At 40.8% G+C, this 18,285-nt stretch overlaps 1 protein-coding gene across 1 annotated transcript in view; it reads left to right on the forward strand.

The window, feature by feature from the left end:
* The window catches only part of LOC126295344 (pleckstrin homology domain-containing family M member 2), a 260,206-nt gene that overhangs the window by 37,689 nt on the left and 204,232 nt on the right, over positions 1 to 18,285 (forward strand). The window contains exons 4-5 of the mRNA XM_049987814.1: positions 4,635 to 4,841; positions 9,406 to 9,651. Coding sequence (XP_049843771.1) covers positions 4,635 to 4,841; positions 9,406 to 9,651 — 453 coding nt within the window. The remainder of the gene's footprint in view (positions 1 to 4,634; positions 4,842 to 9,405; positions 9,652 to 18,285) is intronic.

Consider the following 18,285-nt stretch of genomic DNA (forward strand, 5'->3'; position numbering starts at 1 on the left):
TATATGTATAGTAGTTATGACAAGGAGGCATACTGTCGGCCTTGTTATTTAACTTATACTCGAGAGAGTATTTTCAGGAGGCACTTGATGATGTAGAAAAAGGCGTAAAGGTTAATAGAGTGTATATCAACAACATTAACTATGCTGATGATATGGTATTGATAGCTGATAATTTAGATTACCTTCAACAACTCGTTAACATAGTTGCAGATTACAGAAGTACTCTCGGTCTGAATATTAACATCGAAAGACTAATTTTATGATTGTCACACGAGAGTCTGACTCATTTAAACATGCAGATCTAAGATTTCAAGGGTCTTTCATACAGAGAGTCAACAAGTTTAAATACATCAGAACACGGCTTTCTGAAGACTGGGAAGCAGACTTGGAAATAAAATGTCACACAGTGAACACCTGAGACGCCTACATAAAATTTAAGAATATTCTTACAAGCACAGACCTAGACTTAAACCTTAGAGTCGGGTTTGTAAAATGTTACATCTGTCCGTGCTTCTATTTGGCTCACTAAATATGACAACAACAAAGAAGTTGGAAGCCTTTGAAATGTGGATTTATTGCAGAATGCTTAAAATACCGTGGTTTGCAAGAATAATCAACATCGAAGTACCGGAACGAATGAACAAGCAGCGAGAAATGATGACAGTGCTTAAAACAAGAAAAATTGCATATCTCGGACATAAAGTACGGAACACCAAATATACGAGGTGGTTGTTGTTGTGGTCTTCAGTCCTGAGACTGGTTTGATGCAGCTCTCCATGCTACTCTATCCTGTGCAAGCTTCTTCATCTCCCAGTACCTACTGCAGCCTACATCCTTCTGAATCTGCTTAGTGTATTCATCTCTTGGTCTCCCTCTACGATTTTTACCCTCCAGCTGCCCTCCAATACTAAATTGGTGATCCCTTGAGGACTCAGAACATGTCCTACCAATCAATCCCTACTTCTAGTCAAGTTGTGCCACAAACTCCTCTTCTCCCCGATCCTATTCAGTACCTCCTCATTAGTTATGTGATCTACCCATCTAATCTTCAGCACTCTTCTGTAGCACCACATTTTGAAAGCTTCTATTCTCTTCTTGTCCAAACTATTTATCGTCCGCGTTTCACTTCCATACATGGCTACACTCCATACAAATGCTTTCAGAAACGACTTCCTGACACGTAAATCTATACATGAAATTAAATTTCGCTCCTTCAGAAACGCTTTCCTTGCCATTGCCAGTCTACGTTTTATATCCTCTCTACTTCGACCATCATCAGTTATTTTGCTCCCCAAATGCAAAACTCCTTTACTACTTTAAGTGTCTCATTTCCTAATCTAATTCCCTCAGCATCACCTGACTTAATTCTAAGAGGTGGAATCCAAAATTTTCGGGACTGGTGCTGCCGTCTGGAAAGTAGGAGTAGTAGATCTTTGCACAGCTAGGTGGTGAGAGCTGGATATGTGCGGAGTGGCATTCAGCTGGGAGGAAGCGTTGTGTGTCCACAGTGATTTCCGTAATACACTGTTTGGTGTGTGGCGATTTTACGATGGATCCGTGAACAGTACAACACATGTGTATCAAATTCTGTGTGAATCTCGGAGAAAGTGCTTACGGGTTATCACCGGCAACGAGAGCTGGATTTACAGTTATGACCCAGAGACAAAGAAACAATGATCTCAGTGGAAGAGCCTGGGCTCTCAAAGACCCAAAAAAGTGAGACAGGTGAAGAGCAAACTGAAGAGCACAATCATCATTTTCATTGATACCGAGGGATTTGTGCACAAAGAATTCATCCCAACCAAACAGTGAATTCCTCGTACTACTGTGACGTTTTGCGACGGCTCCGTGTAAACACGTGGCGACATCGGCCTGAACTTTGGCGTTGAGGGAACTGGCTGCCGCATCGTGACAATGCACCCTGTCACACGTCCTTGCTCACCAGCATCTTTTTGGCAAAAAAAAAAAACACAGTGGTTGTACCCCACCCACCGTTCTCACAAGATTTGGCACCTGGCGACTTCGCGCTATTCCCAAAACTGAAACTCAATTTGAAAGGATGTCAGTTTCATCAAATAACAGGACTTCCAGAAAACGTTTGACCAGTGGGAGAAGTGTTGGACCAGTGTGTATGTGCGGTTGGTAACTACTTCGAGGGTGATGGTGACCATTAGTCCGAAGGTAAGGTTTTCGACATATGGCAGTCCCGCAAATTTGGTATAGCATTTCGTATGCTTCTGCAGTTAATAATAGAAGGGCAGATTGAAAGAAAAAGAAGACAAGGGTGAAGAAGAACATCCTGGTTGGACAATATAAAGCAGTGGACAGGACTAAGAAATGTAGACCAGCTATTACATACTGCGGTTCACAGAAGAAAGATGAGACATGTACCGTATTTACTTGAATCTAAGCCACATTCAAATCTAAGCCACATCTGAAAAATGAGACTCTAAATCAAGGGAAAAAATTTTTCCCAAATCTAAGCTGCACCTGAAATTTGAGACTCAAAATTCAAGGTGCGAGAAAAGTTTTACGCCACACCTCCAAATGGAAACAAAGTTGGTCCATTATAATATGAGACACAATTTAGGTCGAATAAATGACGATACAGCTACAGTAGTTTGGTTCGAGTCGTAAGCTTAGCAGTTAAGCTTTACCAAGTAGCCATTGCTATGTGTCAGGTGCTCCGTCCGTATTTGTACGGGTACCCTCCTTTTTTCACATGCTTCGTGTGGTTTGTATTAATTGATTATTTTTCTTTGAACTGATAAGTGCCGTTCTCTTTGTTATAGGTGTTTACGTCACTCTAAGCTGAGAATGCATTACTGTACTGTGCCGTGCATTGTTTGTCGCTTTCTGATAATGAGTGTTTACGGCCTGTCGTCGCTCGGCGCATGGCATGCTTTTGTGCACGCTACCGCCGCTTACAATGAGAAAAAAAGAAGAAGAATAAGGAGAAGAGAGAGGAATTGTCTCCTTAGTGAAACAATGGCAAGAGACTGCTGTTTGTTGTTACTTACACTGCTGCTTTATTTGATAATGATCAACAAGAACCAAACAATAGACTGTATATGATAGAAAATGTTCTGAATGAGAGTTTAGTGAAAATTTTTCTCCATAAAAATCTTTGTAGACACCTCTTTTTGTACATTACATTCTGCACCGAAATTAGTCATTTTATATTTAAAAGTCTAGTCAATTGCTGTGCTTCATTCTGACTGTATCACTATTAGGCATACGAATAATACAAATATAAACATGACATGATATGTCTACTCTTCCGCGTTTGTTGTTGTCTCACTCTAGTTTCATAGTTTATTAGGCAGACAGGATTTAAATGAGATAGCTGCAAACACGAAAGAATACATGACAAAATGTTTATACTCGTATTATTCTTATGGTGAAGAGTATAATGCATGTGATTCACAATTCATAAAAGTTCCTATTAGCAACCATCTCTTCTCACAGGTAGGAAAAAATTCAAAATGTAGAGTTTCCCATATTGACAAACATCCCAACAGTCTTGCCAGTCAGATTTTTGTAGTACATTGAAATGCTGGTACATTCGAAGATGAGCAATACGAAATTAGTATTTCCTCCGTTGGATAACGTATGAAAATGCAGTGGTCGAAACTCGGGGCGGAGAAAAGTGATCGTCTTCCACCTTTTCTTTTTTTTATTTAATTTATTTATTTATGCACTTATTTTATCTGGCAAGATTAGGGCCTTCAGGCCCTCTCTTACACCTAATCAGGCATACTAAGATTGAACGAGTTACAGTTTCTGCAGAACATTAAGGACACACAACGTATTATGCAGTATTGATGTTAAAGAAAAAAAATAGAGATTATAACAGTAGTACAATGATAACTATAACAATAAAAAAATAATTATAACAATCAAGAATAGTAATGATGATAATAATAATAATAGTAATGACTAATTTATTTACTGACGCAGAGGTTTTGGCGCCAGTATTTATCTTTGTGCCTGCAAAGCATGCCCGTGTAGCGCTACATATATTCGACGGCAGAAGTTAGCTGTGGCGGCACCTACCAACATTTTTCAGAACTTCCGCTTACTTTGCACTCGATTCTAAGCCACAGGCGGTTTTTTGAATTACAAAAACCGGAAAAAAGTGCGGCTTAGATTCGAGCAAATACGGTAGTCGCCAACATCCATTAATGGATAAGCAGCAGCAGAAGAAGAAAAAGAATTAGGTATACTAGTAAGCTAAGAAATGAAGCAGCTCTCAGCAGAATTGGAGAAGAAAGGAACCTATGGAAAGCACTAATGAGAAGATGAGATGAGATAACAGGACACGTGTTAAGACATCAGAGAATAACTCCCATCGTACCAAGGGGAGCTGTAAAGGGTAAAAAAGTGCAAGGTAATACTCCTGAAAAGTAATTGAGGAGGTAGGGTGCAAGTGCTACTCTGAGATGAGGAGATTGGCACAATTGAAGAGTTCTTGCTGATGAGTGAAAATTGGTTTCAATTCTATGAAAATTTCAGGTTCACATGTCAAGTTGCTTGCATCTTTCTTTGTTTTATTTTAATGTTGTTACAATTAAATTGATTTGCAAACTAAGATATTTGGCAAATTCGTGAGGCTCCCCTGTCATACACTGTAGCAGGCACTGGAACTGCGAAAACCAGCAGAAGAGGAATCTGGGAAAGGCACTCCGGGAGCAGGTGCGACGGGCCCCGACCCTCTGATGATGGCGTCGGTCACGTCGTCGCTGGCATCGCCTGTAGACTCCGGGGTGGCCCTGCTGGATAGTGACAGCGAAGCGACCACGGCCAACGGGGAGCCGGACGACGGGTCAAGTCTGCGGGAGGTAGGTCGCTCGCCGAACTGTGGATGACTATGATGACGTCTCAGTCTTACGGGGTAGAACAGCACACTGTCAAAATGAAACATCGATTTCTACTGTGTTGTGAAATTAGCCTGTAATCTCCTACTACAGATACAATACCGTGCTGTGTAAAATTTGTAAGAGATTATAAGAATTAAGAAGATTTTTTTTAATTGTTGTAATTGCAATTGTAGATAAAGGGGGCTGCTCAGGATTTGCTAAGGGATCTTACACACTGCCCTGTTAACTGTATTTGAAGGTCAGTGCTGGGACATTAGTTTCATAAACGGTGTCTCAAAATTGCGTGAAAAAAATCCGCTTCAAACGTTTCTGATTGCTTTTGAGTATGAAAAATTAAGATTTCAAGTGCACGTAGCTGACGAAGTAGAGTTCTAGTCTTATATTTGCATGGTACCTGGTTTGATCAGCATTTGAAGCAACTTTCTTTTTCTAAATTCAAAGACTTTCTCTCCCTCTCTAAAATTTTTGTACAAAATTTTAAGTTGTCATGATTACCCACATTTTAATGTAATTAGTAATCCAAAGAAAGGTACTTTCTTTTTGTTCTAAATTATGATTCGGTATATGTTATTTTCTAATAATTGTAGATTTAAAGTAAAAGTTTAAATATTTAAGCTACTGGGGAGAATAGAGCCTCAAAGAACACTATCCACTAAAATGCACAAAATACTTTATATTAGGGAAAATAATGTCTTTTTTTATCTAAGTCAAACAGATAAATTGTTAACCAATTTTTATTTTCAATCAGTGATGTAATCACCCTTGTTACTGACAGCCTTTTGTACTGTAGTTTGCAAGTTTTCAATGCTGGATCAATGAAAATCAATTGGTTTTTGAGGAAAATTACATATGGCATTTTAAACATCATCCACATTTTCAAATTTTTTGCTCTTTAGTAAATGTTGTTGTGATCAGAATGAATGGAAGTCTGATGGCACAAATTGGGCAAATATGGTGGATGAGGCAATACCCCCCCCCCCCCCCCGCCCCACCCAATTCTTTAATTATTTTTTTCCAAGTGAAGGTCCGTATTCACTGTTTACCCAAGTTTCAGCTTTTCAAAATGAACAACCCTGTGAATACTCCACCAAACAAAAAAATGTGCCTTTTTTAGTGTAAACGTGGCTTAGCTATATCGGTGATGATTGACTTGGAGAGAACCACTGCCTTTCGTGTTTTGTGCTATTATTGAGATCTCATTTTTGAACTACAGTGATCAAATGATGTAATAACGCTTATGTATTGTGCTGCTGAAACAGTAAGTTGAATGTGGTGGATTGGTTAATTTTATTTGTGTTTACCAATCTTCTGCAGATTTTCCCAGATGGTCGACAGAGATCAGTTTATCCAAGTTTGTTTGACAGTGTGTTTGACAATTCCTCGATTGTTTGACATGAATTTGTTTCCACTTCTGCCCTTAACATGTCATTGTCTGATGTTCTTGATCGTGAGAATTGGCAAGATCAAAGTTACTGGACCAAGCGAGGTGGCGCAGTGGTTAGCACACTGGACTCGCATTCGGAAGGAGACGGTTCCATCCCGTCTCCGGCCATCCTGATTTAGGTTTTCCGTGATTTCCCTAAATCGCTTCAGGCAAATGCCGGGATGGTTCCTTTGAAAGGGCACGGCCGATATCCTTCCCCATCCTTCCCTCACCTGAGCTTGCGCTCCGTCTCTAATGACCTCGTTGTCGACAGGACGTTAAACACTAATCTCCTCCTCCTCCTCAAATTTACTGGATTGGAAATTAGAAAACAATTTTTGACATTGCAAATTTGTAATGCACTTGGATAAATATTGCAAATGTTTCTGGTAGCAATTATTGCATTATTACTCCTACAAAACTCAAAAGCCATACAATGCCGGATTAGTACCTCATCGGGTATAAAATGCAGGTTGTCTCAAAGTGAATACACATATTTTAAGGCTCTGTAGCATTTATTACATTCAACTTACAATTATAAACAATACATCAAATGAAAGAGCAACCCAAACAGTTGTGTTTCTATACCTGGGCACAAAGGCAAGAGTATGGAATGACCAAGAGTGAGGGAAGAACGTGTAGAATGAGTGAGTCTTTTGGGTGTAGCCCCAAGAAATCAGTTTGGAAGGCTAGTCGTTAATTAGCAGTTCCAGTGAATCCTGTTTGGAGATGCTTACAACTAAATCTGTACTGTCCATAGCTGTTACAAGTTCTAACACCTACAGACTCCAGTTTGCACACCAATTTTGCAAATGAAATGTTGCTGTAGGACGGCGAAGATTTTTCTGGGTAGCATCAACTTCAGTGATGAATTGACGCTTCACCTAAGTGGAAACGTGAACGCACATAATGTGCGCATGTGGGGGTCAGCAAATCCAAACTACGAGGTGTACAACTTTGCTTCCGCCGTTATCTCCCCAACATTTGAGGCTTTAATGAAACACATTGGTTACACATGTATCACTCAAACTATTTTCCATCGGTGGCACTACTTTCTCCTGTCTTTCGGGTAGTGTACGAATCCCGTATCGAAAAATTTTTTCATCTTCTGAAGCGGTTCACGAATCAGTCCAATTTGTGACTTCTTCATGAGATTGGAAGTGTTGGTCAGCCAGACCATGCGCCATTGATCTAAACAGGTGATAGTCAGAGAGAGCTATGTCTGGAGAACACAGTAGGTGGGGTAGGACTTTCCATTTTAACGTTTCAGAGTACATTTTCACCTCTTTTGCAATGTGGGCTCGAGCATTGTTGTGCTGCAAAATCACTTTATCGTGCCTCTCACTGTATTGTGACCGTTTGTCTTTTAATGCTCTGCTCAAATGCCTTAACTGCATTCGATAACGAGCATCTGTGATTGTTGAACTCGGTTTTAACACCTCGTGTACCGAGCTGGTCCCATGAAATGAAGAGCATGATCTTGGAGTCGTGAATATTCAGTTTGGCTGTGGACATGGAAGCATGGCCAGGATATCCCCACGATTTAGGGTTATTGTAATGAACCCATTTTTTGTCCCGGTCACAATGCTAAGCAGAAATCCCTTCCGTTTTTGCCTCTGTAGCAACTATTCACAAACACACAAATGCCGTTAGATGTCTCTTGGTTCCAGTTCACACGTGACCCAAGTTCCTTCTTTCTGAATCGTGTCCATAGCCTTGAGACATTTTGAAATGGCTTTCTGCATCAATCCCACTAATTCTGCCAATTCTTCTTGAGTTTGACGTGAGTCTTCGCTCAGCAATGTCTCCAATTCTGCATCTTAGAAAACACTCTCGTCCACCACTATGCTGGTGAAAATCAACGTTCTTGAAGTGTTGAAACCACTCAAGACACATTCTTTCACTAACAGGATCCTTACCATACGTACTTCAGAACATTTGATAAGACTCAACTGCTGTTTTCTATGTATTGAAACAAAACAGTAAGACCTCCCGCAAATGATGAGAACAACTTTATGGTGCAGACACAAATTGACTAATGTTTGAATGAGGTTATGTTGACTGAGGTTCAAGCTAACTGCCTGACATCTGCTATCTGTTTCTTTCGACCGCTCCTTACTGTTGTCGCCGCCTATCGGTAAATGGCAGAAGCGAAGTTCTACACCTTGTAGATGGTACATTCGCAAGAGAGACCCCTAAATTGAATGTTTTTTGTGTCATATCCTGGTGGAAAGTTTACCGGCATTTCTTTTTTGGTGAAGCAACTGTAAGTCGTGTTTCTTATTTTGATGTGCTAGAACTATGGACCTTTCTCAGCTGGAAGAAGCTGGACCACAGAACTTCATTTGTCAGAAAGATGGTGCACTGCCTCCCTGACGTAACTCAGTTAGTGATCAGTTAAAACTTTGTACTCGACCGCTGGATTGGCGCAAGCGACCGGACGACAAGAGCTCATTTCTCGTGACTTCTTAGTTCACGCACTCTCTGATGCCATGCGATTTTTGCCTTCAGCGGTGTATAAAGAATCACGTCTATGTACCTCTGGTACAAACTGAACTATTTGACTTTAGAAACAGCGTTGTTGCAACAATTACTCCAGACACACTGACCAAAGTTTGGGAAGAACTCGCCTATCGATTCGATGTGCGACGAATGGCGCCCACATTGAACACTTGTGGGAGAAATTGATGTATTATTTGTAATTGTAAGTTAAAGGGAACAAATGCAACCGAGTCTTAAAACCTGTATATTCATTTTGAAACACCCTGTATCTCTGGCACGACTTTGAGGTACGCAGTGAGCTGGTAAGTGACAAATACTGACATGTGCAGAAACTTTACGTTTTGGTTCTTCTAATACTCGAAACATTTCGAAGTCTTCAAAGTTGATATTTTTGTGCATTTTTGAGACAGCGGTCCTGATGTTTTGGGAAATCGATATCTGTGCGCCGAACTCGAAATCCTGCAAGTACGAAAACCCACTCCACTCCCTCCCCCAGAGATCCACACTCTCGTGGGGCCCAACAGTGTTTTTCAGCATAAAATGTAACGACCAGACCCAGATACGTCTTGTGGTGTGCTAGAGTGGTGTACCGGTGTGCAGGTGGAAGCCGCATTCCACGACATGGAGGGCACCACACCTACGCCGTCTCTGGCCTGCCCGCCGCCGGCCGCCGTCGTGGAGAGCTGCGGCTCGCCCGCCGCGGAGACTCCTGTCGGCAGCGAGGGCTCATGCGACGCGTTCGTGTACCCGAACTCGGACCCCGCAAACGTGCAGGACGCTGTGGAGAGACAGGTGCTGAACGAGATCGCGCGACGCTTCAAGGAGAGCAACTCCCCCAGGAGGAAGGTGAGTGTGTGCGTGTCACTTCTCGCACCTGCAAAAGGAGAACATCCTTGGAAACTAGCTGAATTTATTCTTTGCAAAAAATAAGTACTTCTTATGTCCTGCAATTTGTGATAATCATTATCAGCCATTAGATGTGCACTGTTGGAGAAGGTTTACTGTAGACTTAACTGTACATTACGGTCTGCACCAAAACACGTGCAAGTTGTATCTACATGTTTTCTTATACCAACTCCTTGTGGTGTTCACTGTGTTATTCTGTGGTTTGGTATTTAACTAATTTGTAAATGAAAATAATAATCTTATTTTATTACATTGAGTAATTATTAAATAAACTTTCTCGCGGCTAAAGAATTGGTCAAGTCGCTAATGAACTCCTTGTTAACGTTGTGTTAAAGTGTTGTTTGCAAGTTGTGTAAGTGTCACTAAATCACAGTTTATACAACAGATTCTATACAACTATGGATTATGATGGAAACGGTTATCTTCAGCAAAATGATCATTAAAACCACCTAATATCAGCCACACACAACACTGATGTATGTTACCTGTAACAATATTCTTTGCAACTCGGGCGTAATTAATTTCGGCTCCAAACATCAGCAAGAAAAGTTTGTTATAACGTTCGTGCTATGAGCACTGTTTTTTAAGAACCAATCTGATTCAAATCATTTTCATTTAAATGAGTTTGGGACACCGGTGCACGTTTATTTTTACACTTTTGTATTACGTTCAGCATTTGTGTCTGCAGAGTTGCGTAATTTGAATTTGCCGCTGAGACAATTGTTAAGATGGCGGCACACAATTGATAGAGACTTTCTATTGTTAGACCAAATAAGTATTTTAACTGCTTATTAAACTTTACATAAACTCTACTTTCGTATTGTACACTATTTAGACTTCATCAATCAAACATTTGATTTGTTTCTAAGGAAAACAAAAACACAGGCAAAAATGTGATACAATCGCTATCATCAATGGCTGCGCTCCTTGCAGCGGAAAGAAACAATTAACACAGATAATGCTTACTGAGAGGGGAATTACAGTTGCAAATAATTATTCACTGATGTTTATAATAATATGTTGTTGTTGTTGTTGTTGTTGTTGTCGTTGTTGTTGTTGTTGTCTTCAGTCCTGAGACTGGTTTGATGCAGCTCTCCATGCTACTCTATCCTGTGCAAGCTTCTTCATCTCCCAGTACCTATTGCAACCTACATCCTTCTGAATCTGCTTAGTGTAGTCATCTGTTGGTCTCCCTCTACGATTTTTACCCTCCACGCTGCCCTCCAATACTAAGTTGGTGATCCCTTGATGCCTCAGAACATGTCCTACCAACTGATCCCTTCTTCTGGTGGAGTTGTGCCACAAACTTCTCTTGCCCCAATCCTGTTCAATACATTCTCATTAGTTATGTGATCTACCCATCTAATCTTCAGCATTCTTCTGTAGCACCACATTTCGAAAGCTTCTATTCTCTTCTTGTCCAAACTATTTATCGTCCATGTTTCACTTCCATACATGGCTACACTCCATACAAATACTTTCAGAAATGACTTCCTGACACTTAAATCTATGCTCGATGTTAACAAATTTCTCTTCTTCAGAAACGCTTTCCTTGCTATTGCCAGTCTACATTTTATATTGTCTCTACTTCGACTATCATCAGTTATTTTGCTCCCCAAATAGCAAAACTCCTTTACTGCTTTAACTGTCTCATTTCCTAATCTAATTCCCTCAGCATCACTCGACTTAATTTGACTGCATTCCATTATCCTCGTTTTGCTTTTGTTGATTATCATGTTATACCCTCCTTTCAAGACACTGTCCATTCCGTTCGATTGCTCTTCCAAGTCCTTTGCTGTCTCTGACAGAATTACGATGTCATCGGCAAACCTCGAAGTTTTTATTTCTTCTCCATGGATTTTAATACCTACTCCGAATTTTTCTTTTGTTTCCTTCACTGCTTGCTCAATATACAGATGGAATAACATCGCGGAGAGAATACAACCCTGTCTCACTCCCTTCCCAGCCACTGCTTCCCTTTCATGTCCCTCGACTCTTATAACTGCCATCTGGTTTCTGTACAAATTGTAAATAGCCTTTCGCTCTCTGTATTTTACCCCTGCCACCTTTAAAATTTGAAAGAGATTATTCCAGTCAATGTTGTCAAAAGCTTTCTCTAAGTCTACAAATGCTAGAAACGTAGATTTGCCCTTCCTTAATCTAGATTCTAAGATAAGTCATAGGGTCAGTATTGCCTCACGTGTTCCAACATTTTTACAGAATGCAAACTGATCTTCCCCGAGGTCGGCTTCTACTAGTTTTTCCATTCGTCTGTAAAGAATTCACGTTAGTATTTTGCAGCTGTGACTTATTAAACTGATAGTTTGGTAATTTTCACATCTGTCAACACCTGCTTTCTTTGGGATTGAAATAATTATATTCTTCTTGAAGTCTGAGGGTATTTCGTCTGTTTCATACATCTTGCTCACCAGATGGTAGAGTTTTGTCAGGACTGGCTCTCCCAAGGCCGTCAGTAGTTCCAATGGAATGTTGTCTACTCCGGGGGCCTTGTTTTGACTCAGGTCTTTCAGTGCTCTTTCAAACTCTTCACGCAGTGTCGTATCTCGCATTTCATCTTCATCTACATCCTCTTCCATTTCCATAATATTGTCCTGAAGTACATCGCCCTTGTATAGACCCTCTATATACTCCTTCCACCTTTCTGCTTTCCCTTCTGACCTTAGAACTGGGTTTCCATACGAGCTCTTGATATTCATACAAGTGGTTCTCTTATCTCCGAAGGTCTCTTTAATTTTCCTGTAGGCAGTATCTATCTTACCCCTAGTGAGATAAGCCTCTACATCCTTACATTTGTCCTCTAGCCATTCCTGCTTAGCCATTTTGCACTTCCTGTCGATCTCATGTTTGAGACGTTTGTATTCCTTTTTGCCTGCTTCATTTACTGCATTTTTATATTTTCTCCTTTCATCAATTAAATTCAATATTTCTTCTGTTATCCAAGGATTTCTCCTAGCCCTCGTCTTTTTACCTACTTGATCCTCTGCTGCTTTCACTACTTCATCCCTCAAAGCTACCCGTTCTTCTTCTACTGTATTTCTTTCTCCCATTTCTGTCAATTGTTCCCTTATGCTCTCCCTGAAACTCTGTACAACCTCTGGTTCTTTCAGTTTATCCATGTCCCATCTCTTTAAATTCCCACCTTTTTGCAGCTTCTTCAGTTTTAATCTACAGTTCATAACCAATAGATTGTGGTCAGAGTCCACATCTGCCCCTGGAAATGTCTTACAATTTAAAACCTGGTTCCTAAATCTCTGTCTTACCATTATATAATCTATCTGATACCTTTTAGTATCTCCAGGGTTCTTCCATGTATACAAGCTCCTTTCATGATTCTGAAACCAAGTGTTAGCTATGATTAAGTTGTGCTCTGTGCAAAATTCTACCAGGCAGCTTCCTCTTTCATTTCTTAGCCCTGATCCATATTCACCTACTACGTTTCCTTCTCTCACTTTTCCTACACTTGAATTCCAGTCACCCCTGACTATTAAATTTTCATCTCCCTTCACTATCTGAATAATTTCTTTTATTTCATCATACATTTCTTCAATTTCTTCGTCATCTGCAGATCTAGTTGGCATATAAACTTCTACTACTGTAGTAGGTGTGTGCTTCGTATCTATCTTGGCCACAGTAATGCATTCACTATGCTGTTTGTAGTAGCTTCCCCGCATTCCTATTTTCCGATTCATTATTAAACCTACTCCTGCATTACCCCTATTTGATTTTGTGTTTATAACCCTGTAGTCACCTGACCAGAAGTCTTGTTCTTCCTGCCACCGAACTTCACAAATTCGCACTATATCTAACTTTAACCTATCCATTTCCCTTTTTAAATTTTCTAACCTACCTGCCCGATTAAGGGATCTGACATTGGACGCTCCGATCCGTAGAATGACAGTTTTCTTTCTCCTGATAACGGCATCCTCTTGAGTAGTCCCCGCCCGGAGATCCGAATGGGGGACTATTTTACCTCCGGAATATTTTACTCAAGAGGACGCCATCATCATTTACTCATGCAGTAAAGCTGCATGCCCTCGGGAAAAATTACGGCCGTAGTTTCCCCTTGCTTTCAGCTATTCGCAGTACCAGCACAGCAAGGCCGTTTTGGTTATTATTATAAGGCCAGATCAGTCAATCACCCAGACTGTTGCCCTTGCAACTACTGAAGAGGCTGCTGCCCCTCTTCAGGAACCGCACGTTTGTCTGGCCTCTTACCTATTGTACGGCTATCTGTATCGGTGAGGCACGCAAGCCTCCCCACCAACGTCAAGATCCATGGTTCGGGAGGGGGGGTTATAATAATGATGAACTATATTTTCAAGTAATAATTAACAAATAATTACTATTTCTTAACAGACCTCAGTTTGATATGTGTCTTGTGTGCTGAACCTACAAAAGGTAAAAATAAAGGAAGACAATCACAGATCATAAAAGGAATTTACAATTATCATTGTCTTTGTATGATACCCATCGATATGTCTAATTACATCATAGAATATTATATAAATAATATTTATAAGTTTCACTGTTTTTTTTTTATACGTCGAATAGATAATGTTTATAATTGTTAGAGGCATAATTTCCTCTCGTCGCACTGTAGCGAAAAATTTATCTTGTGGATGTTGCAATGCCCCTTGTGTTAAGAAAAAAATTTGTTTATCTATTGTATAGTTTTTTTATAAGTCCACGTAATCCACGTAGATTTGCTATTCTCAAGATGCAAATGTTTAGTTTCAATGTTGCTTTAGACATGACAAAATTATAGTGGAATCGAGTAGTTTAGATGACTTCAGTGACCGTATTATCTCGGAAATTGCTGCGGATACTTCCCAGATTAACTTATCTCCCCCCCCATTTGGGTTCACTGGACTCGGAAAACTGGGAATAAAACCGTCCAAGGGGCTTCAAGAAAATACAGACACCTACTTTTAACAGTCAGGCTTGACAGGAATGTAATAAAATATGCTGGAAAATGCAAATTTATGACTCTGTTGTAAGCATCTGAGATAATGAATGTTTTTTCGTGGTGGTATATCATAAAATTTATCGAATGTCCTTACAATTTGCTGCTGACGTCGTAAGATTGCCCTCGTGTCAAGCCGTTGGACCGCAGACAGGTAGTGGCTGCTGCTGGACTGCCCCTAGCCGAGTCGGTGCGGCGTCGGCTGCCGTCGGCTGCATCGTGGTTTGGATCTGCTGCTGGCTAAAAGTCGCACTGCAGCAGGTCTTGTTTCTCCTTCCCTACTACGGTCTGCACCAAAACACTTGCACGTTGTATCTACATGTTTTCTTATACCAACTCCTGTTGACCCTTTTGATGCTACAGACAAGCTCTTTGCAGTCTGGATTGAGTCAGCCTTTGCTACGCCTGTAGTGTTCGCCAAAATCGGGTTCTCGTGCTGAGAATAGGTGGTGTGCCAGATATGAAATGATAGTCCGGTTTTTCGAACCTATTACGTGAAAAAAGTTGATTTTTACACATCTTACAGATTGATATATGCACTTGATAAAGTATTGATTTCTTTTCACAATCCTTCAACTTCGTACGCTGCTCGAAATTGATTAAAAATTTTCATGAAGTTTTAGTGTTTGCAGAGGTAGAAACAACATTGTGTGAACTTCGCATATGGTTAATTTTAGCTTATATGTTTCAGTAAATTCAGTGCAGACAATAGATCAAAATTTTATTTAAAATCGAGAGCAGAAAAATACCTGATTTTATTCTTAAGTTATTGGGTTTTGTATCCGAATGTTGCGGATGATGTGCCCATTTGCTCCCCTGCACTGTAAATTGTACGGTTATAACAGTTGTCGAGATTCGAAGTAGTGAAATGAGGTTTTCTGCAAATGATAGAACACAGTGGGGCACATATGTAGTGTGATAAATATGTGAAACTTTTTTGTTTGATAAGATATGTGAATAACTCGTTTGCAGTAGTGAGAGGTCAGCATGTGTGTGCCCACAGAAGTGCAGGAAAATCCAAGTAGTGCACATACACTATGTGATCAAAAGTTCCAGACACCTGGCTAAAAATGACTTACAAGTTTGTCCTGCCCTCCATCAATAATGCTGGAATTCAATACGGTGTCGTCCCACCCGTAGTGTCGATGACAGCTTCCACTCTCGCAGGCGTACGTTCAGTGAGGTGCTAGAGAAGGTTTCTTGGGGAATGGCAGCCCATTCTTCACGGAGAGCTGCACTGAGGGGAGGTGCTTGATTGTGTTGATAGATGCAATCGCCATCCCCAAATAGCTCTTCAAGAATTGAAAGCAATAAGGTGCTTAAAACACCAATGTAGTCGTGTGCTGTGATACAGCCACACACAACACGACCACTTCATAACGCCACTGCCTCGGGATTTTACTGTTGGCACTACACATGGTGGCAGATAATGTTCACCGGGCATTCGCCATATCCACACCCTGCCATCAGATCGCCACATTGTGTACCGTGATTCGTCATTCCACACAATGTTTTTCCACTGTTCAGTTGTCCAGCCGGCATGATGTGTGGCTTATGAGCAGCCGCTTGACTGTGAAATCAAAGTTTTCTCATCTTTCACCTAACTGTCATAGTACTTGTAGTGGATCCTGGTGATGATTGGAATTCCTGTCTGATGGCCTGGATAGGTATCGGCCTATTACACATTACGACCCTCTTCAACTGTCTGCGGTCTCTGTCAGTCAACAGACTAGGTCGGTCTGTAAGCTTTTATGCTGTATGTGTCTCTTTACATTTCCACTTCTGTATCACATCGGAAACAGTCGACCTAGGGATGTTTAGGAGTGTGGAAATCATGGGTACAGGCGTATGACAGCCAATCGCCTGACCACGTTCGAAGACCGTGAGTTCCGCGGAGCGCCCCATTCTGCTCTCACAATGTCCTTTGACTACTGAGGATGCTGATGCGGAGTACGTGACAGTAGGTGACAGCACAATACACCAAATATGAAAAACATATGTTTTTGGGGGTGTGCGGATACTTTTGATCACATAGCATGTACACCACCTTGGGAATTACGTACCCAGCTCACAGCAGGAAAGAGTTATGGGGCCCTCACAAACTCAGCAACATAGTCAAACCGTCAATATACTTGATGTTTCAGAATGAGTATTTGAAGGCTCTGTAGCAGTTACTGCATTCAACTTACAATTATGAATAATACATCAAGTGAAAGAGCAGCTCAATAAGTTTCGTTTGCAGGTGTTAAAAAATAGAAGTAGAAATGTGAATAAACATAATGTGCACGTTTGAAGGTCAGCAAATTCCCTCAAGATGTTCCAGCTGCACTGAGACTTGCCTGAATTGGATGTTTTGGTGCCATTCCCCAACAGAAAGTTATGGGCCTTTCTTTTTTTATTGAAGCAGTTGTAAGTGGTCTTTCCTATCTTGATGCACTATGGCTATGGCTCTTTACTCAACTGGAAGGACATTAACCACAGAACTTAGTTTGGGAGCAAGCTGGTGAGCCATCCCACCGGCACAACACAGTACGCAGTGTTGTACCGGACTGCCGGATTGGTCGCAAGTAGTCATACGGTAGAACTCGTTTCGCACAGCCTCCACATTCACCTGATCTGAATCCACTGACTTTTTACTTTGGGATCTCAGAAAGGATCGGGTGTATGTGCATCCAATACCAGCTGATCCACCTCACTTAAGATACACGACTGAAGCAGTTGTTGCAACAGTTGCTCCACACACACACTGATGGAAGTCTGGGAAGGACTCTCCTGTCGACTCGACGTTTGCTGTTTGAGGGATTGTGTTCACGTTGAACACTTATAGGAAAAACTATTTGAGTTGCTCTTTCATTTGATGTATTATTTATAATTTAGGGACTGGAACTGTAAAGGTCTAAAGTGAATTGTTGTCGAGTGTGAGATTGTAGCATTTATTTGTGTTTCTGACATCTGTCGATCTTATGGTGTTCAGGTTTATCTGTGCTGTAGGTCCACGTTGCGTATATGAACACTCACAAAAAGCCATCTCACTGATTTCTTCAATGATGGTTTGCTTTAGGCACATGGTTCTCGTCACCTAAATTGTAAGTTGAAAGTTATAAATGCTAAAAAGCCTGAATTTATTTATTTATTTATTTACGTCTTGTCTGCTTGTGTCTGTGTACGTGCGGATGGATATGTGTGTGTTTGCACGAGTGTATACCTGTCCTTTTTTCCTCCTAAGGTAAGTCTTTCAGCTCCCGGTATTGGATTGATTCCTTACCCTCTTCCTTAAAACCCAGATCCTTTCGTCTTTCCCTCTCCTTCCCTCTTTCCTGATGAAGCAGCCATGGGTTGCGAAAGCTTGAATTGTGTGTGTATGTTTGTGTTTGTTTGTGTGTGTCTCAACATGCCAGCACTTTCGTTTGGTTAGTTACATCATCTTTGTTCTTAGATATATTTATGTATTTATTTATTTATTTACGTGTCATGTTCTGTAGGACCAGATTGAGGAGCAAATCTCCGAGGTCATGGAACGTGTTAGCACACGAAATTACAACCTAAAAGTAATAACAGATAAAAATGAAATGTTAATGAACCCGAAAAAA

The sequence above is a fragment of the Schistocerca gregaria genome, chromosome 11 (assembly GCF_023897955.1).
Source record: "Schistocerca gregaria isolate iqSchGreg1 chromosome 11, iqSchGreg1.2, whole genome shotgun sequence".
Taxonomy (NCBI): domain Eukaryota; kingdom Metazoa; phylum Arthropoda; class Insecta; order Orthoptera; family Acrididae; genus Schistocerca; species Schistocerca gregaria.